This window comes from Corvus brachyrhynchos, unplaced genomic scaffold (assembly GCF_000691975.1).
Source record: "Corvus brachyrhynchos isolate BGI_N302 unplaced genomic scaffold, ASM69197v1 scaffold220, whole genome shotgun sequence".
Classification (NCBI taxonomy): domain Eukaryota; kingdom Metazoa; phylum Chordata; class Aves; order Passeriformes; family Corvidae; genus Corvus; species Corvus brachyrhynchos.
Genome location: NW_008236209.1, coordinates 4,732,683 through 4,742,919, shown reverse-complemented (window position 1 = coordinate 4,742,919; position 10,237 = coordinate 4,732,683). Strand labels below are relative to the sequence as shown.

The 10,237-nt window shown below is 44.4% G+C and overlaps 1 protein-coding gene across 1 annotated transcript in view; it reads right to left on the bottom strand.

Annotated features, from left to right (window-relative positions):
• Positions 1–10,237, bottom strand: part of HDX (highly divergent homeobox) — a 37,692-nt gene that overhangs the window by 1,560 nt on the left and 25,895 nt on the right. Inside the window, 4 exon segments of the mRNA XM_008641526.2 lie at positions 1–4,941; positions 5,148–5,270; positions 7,304–7,387; positions 8,952–9,031. The exon segment at positions 1–4,941 is cut by the window's left edge and continues 1,560 nt beyond it. Of these exon segments, the coding sequence (XP_008639748.1) occupies positions 4,816–4,941; positions 5,148–5,270; positions 7,304–7,387; positions 8,952–9,031 (413 nt within the window). The 3' untranslated portion in view covers positions 1–4,815.

The following is a 10,237-nucleotide window of genomic DNA, read 5'->3' as shown; positions in this document are numbered from 1 at the left end:
AATGTGATGGGGGAAATTCAAGGAACTCTTTTCAGATGAAACTTGAATACAAACATGGTCTAAATCTACATTTGACCTCATTTTATTACTGATCCATTTTCATTGAACACTTCAAAATCCTTTCTACAAGGTCTCTATAAAGTTATGCCAAAAAAAGGAAACAACTGACACAAAAATCTGCAGAGGTATTTATGAACTGTGATGTCTCAGAAAGTGTAAAATCCTTTTCCTTACAGTGCTGAGATCACTGACTGCTCTCTCAGATTAATTCATCTGATGCACTGAGCAATGCTACAACAATCATTAATACCAGAATTAAGGATAATACCTATTTCTCACAGTAACTGCACCAAAACCAGCACAGCCACCCCACCATCCTTCAGCTTTAACATAAATATTTTCTCTCATGAACATATGCTAAGATTTTCTCCCTAATATCCCATTATTTCCTCGTCCACAGATTGCGATGAGCACAAATACAGAAAAACAGCACTAAAATAACAAAGTGAATGGCTCACACTCAGCTAAAACCATGCACAAAACTGAAGGATGCATGTTGGGAATAATTTATTGCCTATAAAAGGTTAAAAAAAATCCTAAGTTCACATTTTCTGTGTGGGTTTAAGGGGTGTCACATTTCAGAGGTAGCATTGTGTAAAATGTAAAACAGAGCTGGAAAAGAGTTATTGACTTAGTTCAGTAACATGGGAAACTGTTCCCAGAGCCAAAGCACTGACCTGAACTGTTTTCCTTCCAGGAACATCCTTAAACATCTCTTTCAGTGAAGAGGATTTGCTCCTTTGTGGAAAAAGAACCCCCACAAGCCCAAGGCTCTGCCCTGTTTATGTTGCCTTCTGACCAAAGCAGCTGCTGCTTTTCAGGGCCATAAATACTCACACTAAACACCTGTTCTGCCACGGGAAACACCCATTTTGTGGTGCTGCTTTGTCCATTTTTTTTCCCCAACCTTCTCAGATTTCACATTTGGTCAAATGTGACAAAATGTTCTTGATTAAAGAAATCCACCACCACAACCCAGCTCGTGTTCTCTGGCACCCAGGTGGAGTTTCCTCACTAACCACCCCTAACTTTGCCCAGGCACCTCCCAAGTGAGCTGGGAGGATTTGGGGCAGAAAAGGCAGGATCTGGCCAGGTTCCAGCCCTTCAGCCCCCGGGTCCCTGCTGGCCTGGGGCAGCTGGGCAGGGGGCTGGAGGGAGGACATCAAGCTTCTGAGTTGTTCCTGTGGCAGGAACTCTGTGCTATTCCCCTAAAGCATATTCCTGCCCCTCCTCACACCAGCAGCACCCTGAGACCCCAGCCGAGGGCAAGGCCAGTGCTGTGCAGGAGTTTGTGGTCAGTGTCAGGAATACAGCAGTGCAAGACATCCCAAAGGGGAGAGCAGATCCACGTTAAGCAGTGATTCCCATTCCCGAGCCAGGATGCCCATGATGCTGCTGGTTTGTTCCACCACTTCACCTGCATGAGCCCAGCAGCAGACACAGCTTCTCCCAAGGGAGAAGACAGAACCTTTCCTCACTCACAGAGCTGCAAAGCCCCAAACTCCTCATCTCACACTTTTTATTGCCTTAGTGAAAAGAAATACTTGGAGAGATTAAAGTGCAGAGCTGCCTCCAGGGCTGGGCACTCCAGAAACCTCGTCCGGTTCATCTGCTCAGGTACCTTTAGACCTGCCCCGAATTCATCCACTGGAGTATTTATTGTTTTATTGGAGTATTTCCTGTTACTGTCAGACCTATGGATGTGACTGAAGCATCACCTGCAGGGAGAGGAAGGGAGGCAGAGCTCCAGGAAACAGGGTTTTAACCATGAGCAAACTTTCCAGCATCTAAACCAGCTCCCCAGGGAGAGCCCATCCTGTCTCTGGTGAAGTGTCTGTTCTGAGCTACTTTCCCACCTGGGTTTCTTCTCTGATGCATCCCATGGATGCTTTAGGAATGACCAAGGCCAGGGAAGTCATCATGCATGGACAAAGTCAATGAGAGACTGTGCGGGATGGTCAAACATTGATACGTGGCCACAGAAAGGTGATAAAACCATCAACAGGTGGCCCTTCTGCTTCAGAGATGATGCACATTAGAGTCACTCACTGAAACAGAAAGGGGGCTGATTTCTGTCACCCTGGAAAGCACATCTCCTATAGAAGGTTATGAAATGATGAACTGCACTTAACAGGTGTTTGTTACCTTCCTACAGACAGGGGAAATACCCAGAATCCAAATCCACACCAGAGCCACCCCCACTGCTCTCCACTACTTAAATACCACCAACAGTAACAGTCATTAGATTTTTTGCTGGAAATACACACTGATACTGAAAGCAAGCCCAGCCAAGGAGCTGTGGAGTATCTCCCTCCCCAGATTTCATTATTCAGGGATAGAATTTACACTTGTTTTTCCTGACTATTCTGTAGTGTTGTCGTGTCCCAGGCTGTGGCAGCGCTGCTGCCTCGCTGTGTTTTGTCTCCCCACAAGAGAAAGGACCACAGAAATCCCCCAGGGATGGGGTGGGCGTTGACTGCAGCTCATCTCAGCTGCACATCCAAGAGGATTCCAGCTTCCTGGAGAACAGGGACTGACAAAATTGCTTGTATCTAGCGAACAGTTCATTCAAAATTCATCCCTTCGATTTGTTTGGATATGAAATAGCAGCAAGACAGCAAAATATGAATCATCAATGAAGTTTTTCTTGCAGGAAGGTGGATGATTTAATTGACCATGAAATTGAGAACTTCTGTTAAGAGTATCCCGCCCTCTGTCATGGGAATTTAAGTGGAAGAAGCAGGAAAACAGGGGCCAAATAGTGGCAAATCCCAGCATTATTTTTTTAATTTCGCAGAAAACAAGAGGTTTCATTGTCAGTGGCACAAATTTCCTGTCTAGAGAGAACAGCAATAGAAACCATTGTTGGCCTGGCATAGAAAACCCTTTATAAATGAGTTTTTCAGAGCGAGCAGAATTCCAGCTCAGCTCTATGCTCCCTGTGAAGGACAGCACTGTGAGCTCTGCTCACAAACCTCTGAGTTTTAATGCCTCAACTCACACACAGGCCCAGCAGCCTGGAATTCTGGGGTTTCTCTGTGGAAGGGTAGCTCTGCTGGGAACTTACAGAATTGTACAGGGGCAGAACTGTGAGGCTTTTGGTTTTTCAGAACACCTTTTAAAACTGTTCCTGCTCTTTCTGCAGCTGGTGTTTAACAGTATTGCTAAAAGCTCCTCATGCCCAAGGACAGGAGAGACTAAAAACTTGGAAGAACAGAGCCCACTACTGATACTAAACAAAAAGAGCTGTACAAGTGATTAGGGAGGAACTGATCAGACTGAGAAAACCCTAAAACCTGAGTTAATCCCAGTATTAAAGAAAAAAAAGGTGTTATTTCCCCAACACTCTGGATTTGCTGAGCGACACCTTGGACCTCCCACTGAAATTAAGGGGATTACTCACTGCATGAACAAGGATTCCCCAGAGTCAATTATTATTTGGCATAAAATGGAAAGATCAGGTTTTTTACAGCCTCAAGTATCTGTGTGAAAAATGCTTACTGAGGGATATCCAGGTTGGAATTGGAGCATCAATGCCATGGGCAGGCACTTGCAGCATCCCACAGAAACATCCTGGAGGAAAAGAGCTCCAAGGTTGAGACCAGCCTTGGACTGGTCACCTCCCTGTCAACTCAACCCTGACACTGCTGCCGTGGCCAGACATTCCCTGGACACAAACACACCCCACTGAATCCATCTGAACATCTCTGCACATCCATTCCACCACAGGAGTGAACGGATTCAGTGCCAACAGCTCTGGGAAAGAAGGAATTCAGTTCAGCTCCTGCCTGCAATTGAGATCACCGTTCAGAAATGGCACTTGCCAAAAAATCCACTAGGCAGGGCTTCAAACCAGATCTGCAAAACTCACTTCCCAACACTGGAAAACCTTTCAGGATGCAATGACAGCTGTGGAATTCTGACTGGCTTGGTAAAATGGAGCAAAGTTTGTGGAAAAATATATAACCAAGACTTAATATGCAGAACTTTAGCATTCAGGCTTTGACAAATAAACACTGTGACTACAATCATTAAACCCTAAAGAGTGTAAACATCCAATCCCATTGCTACTGTATTAGGCAGTTGTATCCTGCAGCTATCAGGGTTCTCATTTCCACCTCATTTCTTCCAACACTTATCACTGCTTCTTCACATTAATAATTTATTTACGATAATTCAATTTTTTCAGTTAGCCTTTCAAGGTTTTTTCAGCTATTTTGGTCAGACAAATGGAAGATTTAACAATCTCAAGTCAGAAAACGAAAAACACTTCAGTTTAATTTCAGGTTTTCAAGCACAACTCAGAGAAAGCCTGTTATTCTATCTGGATCCCCAATTTTTAGTCCACCTACCTGAGTAAAAATGGGGAAAAATATAATAAACAGGCCTGGGGAGCACGTGACGCTGAAGTATTCGCTGTGTGTCACATGACATTTGTTTTCCACTCTTGCATCCCTGCTCAAAAAGACTTTGCTACAGAGCCAAAGTTATTCTGGAGAGTCAGAAGTTAATCCTACTCAAGGCCAAGCTGCTCCCAGTGAACCCTTCCCTCAGCCAGTTCTTTGATTTTCCAAACCCAACATTCCCAATTCCTGGGCAGTGCAAGGACGTGAGGAGCCACAGCCGCCCTTCAGCACCAGCTCCTCCTCCTCGGGCTGGCTCCCCTGGGCTGAGGACACTGCAGAGCAAAAGCCTCTCTCCTGAACCCTGCACCTCACGTGGGGTTTCTGTTCTGTCACTTCCAAAAAAGAGAAATCACAAACTGTCTGAGGCATTTTTCTCCGACAGGGACGAGAGGCTGAATGAGGTATCATCGGGCTCTGGGGAGGTGTGGTTGAAATCCATTTCTTCAAGTTCAGGAGGTAAGTCTGAAAGCAGGGCCTACAAGGGAAAATACATATATAATATATAGTACATACACTGTTAGGTGTGGGTTTTATGTCAGCAGTCAAATGTGCTTTAAACAAAGAGTGAAAAAACTAACTGAGTTTTTCAAGCATAATCTGAGCCTCTGGAATAAACCCAAGGGAGGGACACAACACAAAAGGACAAACACCTTCTTATATTAAACCTGGTCCAGGATTTACCTGCTGCTGTTCTTTATCATCTGATTTAATTGCAAGTATCAAACTCCGGGTAAACGTCTGCAGTTCAAAATATTTCTGTTTGTGGTTCTCCAGCTGACTCTCAATGAACCTGACTTCTTCATTCTGTGGGGAAATCAGAGAGTTCTGGGAATAACAGCAGAACCATGAAATCCTTTAGGCTGGAAAAGCCCTCTAAGATTGAGTCCAACCATTCCCCAGCACTGCCAAGGCCACCACTGACCATGCCCCCAAGTGCCACATCCACAGGTCTGTTGAATCCCTCCAGGGATGGGGACTCAACAAAGCATTGGAATAACCACAGCTAAACACACCTGGCTTAAAACTCAGTGGTTTTAGTGACAATGACAACCAAAGCCCAGATCTCTTCCTAGAAGTGATCAGGGCACTGTGAGAACAGACAGCAAATAAATTCCATTATTGCAGCAGAAGGCTTGACACAGAAACCAGGGAAAACGACTTGAAACTTCCTCAAAGCTATCACAAATTAACAGATAACATCCTCCAGTGCAGCTGGGTTTGACATGGATCAAGTGTCAGCTCACCCAGCTCCTCAGGATCCTTCAGGTTACAGGAGAAACAGGAACATCACAGAGTGACAGAATGGCTTGGAAGGAACCTTAAAGATCATTTAGTTCCTACCTCCACAGAGTTGGTTATGGGGCTGGAACTGGATGTAATCTATTACAAAATGAGGAAATATCAATAATTTGTATGCTTTGGCTAAAAAGGCATTTTCCCAATCTATACTTGCAAATCTCCTAATTAAAAATTCCAATTTGATAAGTACTTCTGTTTATTCCAAGTATCTCTTCTCCTTCAATCTTATTGGTATGGAGGATCCAAGTGCTAAACCTGTTGATCAGTGCAGAGCTAAAATTAATTTTCTCTGGTTGTTCACCTTTGCGAAGATCACGAAAATCAACCTTTTTATTTAGGTTACAGATCAAAGGCATTGCTCATTTTTGCAGAAGGGCTCTGCTTAATAGCACCAACTCATGAGAGAATAATGAAAAAATATGATATTCACGCTCACACTTTCTAGACTGGCTGGAATTCAGCTTTAGTTGACATGAAAAGCTGAGACTACGTGATGCTCTAAAGGTTTGCAACAAACCCTTAAAAATGGTTGTATTTTGGTTGGGTTTTTCCCAGAAAATTCAGATTTTTTCAGTGAAAGCACTGCTCACCACACTGTCCCAGGTGGTAACAGCTCTGGGAATGAGAGAGGAATATTTGGGCTGCGATCTTGAGGCTTTCATAAAAAATCAGCTGAGTTCTTCCCGATGGAAACTTAGCAGTTGCCTGTTAGCTCTGGATTTTGCCCAGCTCAGGAAGAATTCAGATTTAGGCAGAAAACTCAAGGACTAATCCATGCTGTCAAACAACAACCCTGGCTCTGCAGGGCACTGTCACAACAAGCCTTTCACTGCACTGACAGGTGACATTAAGAAAAGGTCATTCCCTCTCCTGATTCATTCTCCACTGCCCTTCCCAAGAAAATGCTGCTGGAAGGAGGAATTTTTGTTCTGAAGAGATGATCTGTTTATTATTTTGGTAACTGATTATTGTCAGGGCAACAGACCTGGTTTCTAAGGGAAAAAATCAGCAATGGAGGTAAAAACTCAAGGAAACATGGAACTATGGCAGCTCCTTGGAGAGCAGCGCACACACAACCCTCAGCCTTTGGCAGCAGACAGGAGCTGTCAGGATCCAACTGCTTTTCCTCCCTCCCACAACCACCACTTCCAGGCACGTCCTGGGGAATGACTTCTCCTCAGATCCCCCCATTCCATCAGAGGATTCCAGCTGTTCAGTCCCTTCCAGAGCTGGCAGCACCACACTGCAGGGAAAGCGCCACAGCATTCCAAGGAACAGTTCTGGTGGAGCGGCTCCATAAATCCCTTCATTGGGACACATGGGGGGGTTGCAGGTCTGCAGAAATGGGGTTTTCCTGCCTCCATTTGGGTTGAAACATGGATAAAGTGGCTGAAGGTGGAATGAGGGCATGATGTGCACATCAGGAAAACAGCGGAGGAGCTCAGGATCCCACCAAGCCTTTGCTGAACTCCTGACAGATCCACCCCCTGAACTCCCTGGGATTATCCTGCTGTCCCTGACACAGCCCAATCACTCACCTTGTAATCCAAAAGAGAACTCATTTGATCCACTTCAGAATTGCTGATCAGATCACTCTCTTCATCATCTAAAATTTCTATTTTCTGAAACAGAAGCAAACCGTTCATTCCGAGGATTCCAACACAGAGAGGAGACAAACGAATGAGGATCCGCACCCCAAAGGGGCAGGAAGGATGAGGGATGAAGGTGAGAGAACTCAGTGCTGGCTCCTGAGGAGTTCTGAGCAGAGCAGCCCCCATTAGATGGCAATCATGCACCTCAGCCAGGAGATCCAGCGGGAGCTGCTGCCATGGAGACTGGGGCTGTTTACAGAGGAGGAGCTCCCTGGCCCCAGGTTTTCGGCTTTAACTGGCCCATTTACCCCCTCATAGCCCCTGCTCTGCTCTGCTGTTGCAAAGGAGGGTCTGGAAGTTTATCCCCCTGGACAAAGCAGCCATCACAGCAAGTGCTGACCTACTCCTTGCCTACAGAAATCGAGGAGTTCTCCTCTGGCCTTCCCTGGCCACAGTGCAAGGGGAATGCCCGAAGCTGTAGGGGATGCTGATCCAAAGGACACCTCCAAATATATAAATATGGACATTTTCACCTAATTCACAAAAATTTGGGGAGCTTTTTATACTGGGTTTTAAAGATCCCTGAAGCACAGTGTTAAGGGCAAGCTTAACACTGATTAAAACTCAGAAATACGTCCCAAGTTTTTTTACTGTTTTTAATTGTTTTGACAGTTGTGAACATTTCTGAGCCTGTCTGTAAGAAGTTGAAGCAATTTTACTGTTTTTTAGGATAGTGCTAACCCAGTGCAGGGAAGGGCCCTACTGGCCCAATCCATGCTCATGGGTCATTCCTGAGGTGTTAATTCAGAGGTTTTTCCTGCAGCACGTGGCCCCTCCTCCCTGCACACCAGGAATTTCCCTGAAATTACTGAGGAGAAATCCTTCCAGGGGCATTCTCAGCCCTCCCTGGCAGGACCCACCAAGCTCCCAAGCCTGTGCTGAAGGCAGGGAGGATAAAGCCCATTTTGTGTGCTCCAGTGTCTGCAGCCCAGCTGAAGTGACAAGAGCTCAGAGGTTTGATGTCCCCAGGTTCTCCTGCTCCATGAGACCTTCAGTAACACTGGGACTCAAATATTTTCGGTTTTAGACTCAGCTTGAGGGAAGAATCTCTAAATAACTACCAAACATTCACCCTCTCTTTCTTAGACACACTTTTTAAGATAGGAAGGGAAAGAACAGATTAGAATTTCAAATAGGAAAACTGTATCTCTTATGCAAATCCAATGTATTTTAGTCCAATTTGAAGTGCATTTTAAAAAAGTTTTGTTACAGTGTTTTCAGAAGAAAATATGAAGAAACCCTTCCTTGGTTTTGTTCCCATTATCACATCAAATGACACAATCTGGGGTTCAGGCACATTGGGGAGCTGAGTCTCTTGGACACCATCTCTGCAAACCATTTCTACTGAAGGTGTTGGGGTTTTTTCCTGCTGTGTTTTAGTATTTTTAGTACAGTTTTAATGCTCAAATAGGAAGGGCTTTCAGCACACACAACTGGAGCTGTCACCTAGTGAAAAACACAGGTGCTGGCCAACAACTTCAACATTAGTTAAGGAGTTATTAATGAACTGGTGGAAAAGGAAAGGTGTACATACCACATTATCAGTGGAAACTGGATTCTGGTCATCATCTTTGTGGCCAATTTCTTCATTTTGAAGTGCTTCATTTGTCTCTTCTGCAGAAATAAATTGGTTTTGTCAGATTTCATTCCAATTTTATGCTGAAGGACCATTAATGGTGTTTACCACTAAATGTCACAGCTGCTAAATCCAAGAGCAAACTCATGGTATCAATGTCTACTCAGAAAACAGAACATCTGCCTTATTAAACAGACATCTTGTCACAAGTGTTTCAGGCCAACATCAAACCAACTGCAACCTGGAACAACAACAAAACTACCAGTTATTTATTCTCTGTACCAAAACCTTCCCATTTTTAGGCTCAGGCTGGAATATTCAAAGGTGATGAAGAGTTTCACAGTAGAGGTGTGCAGAAGTTGGTTTTTTTTAAATTAAAATAAATTCCTACATGAAAAATCCTGCATTCCCTGAAATTCTGGGATACATATCTAAATTCCACCTCCTCCTTGCAGACACTGATGGGTTTTGAAACAGAAACTGATCAGATCATAGAAAATGTTTATCCCTAGTGAACCCAAGGTGCTTTTTTATGTATAAACACTTGAAAACAGCAGATTTTACCCTGATATTTCAACCACAAAGCATGAGAGATTCCATTGACCTGAAAGGCCAAGGAGAACACATAACCCAAAGAAAGACAAGCCTATTTACCCCAAAATTGAAGTTCGATTCTCATAATTACTTGACTTCTGCATATTAAAATAGAAATCTATTATACATATTAAATATAAGGAGGAAAAGAGGGAAGGGGCAGCAAGGTTCAGGTGGGACACTGGGAGGGGCAGGTGATGATTCCAGAGTCTGTCACCTCCACACAAACAGGGATAACAGGATTTTCCTGGGATTACCAATGCTGCCAAAGACAGGGTAATGTTTAGGCCAGACCACACAAAGACAGTTAATGGTATTAAACAACTTTCCTATAAGTTAAGTAGCTCTAAACTGAGCAAATTTGATTTGAAATTGTTTCAAATAAACTTAATCTGCCACTGGCCACAGCTCCAGAGGACAATTTGTGCTGGGAGCACTTGGGATCAAATGGGAGCACTGGGGAGCAGGGAACAAGGAAGGGTGAAGGTCACTGGGTGAGGATGCTCCTCAGGGACTCGGGGACATTCCAAGGCACCAGGCACTCTGCAGCCTTGATTTAACACCCCTTGGATTCAACAGCTGAATGAAGCAGCTCCCTACAGCATTCCCAACTCCTTAAATATTCACCCTCAGCTCATGGAACCCAGCAC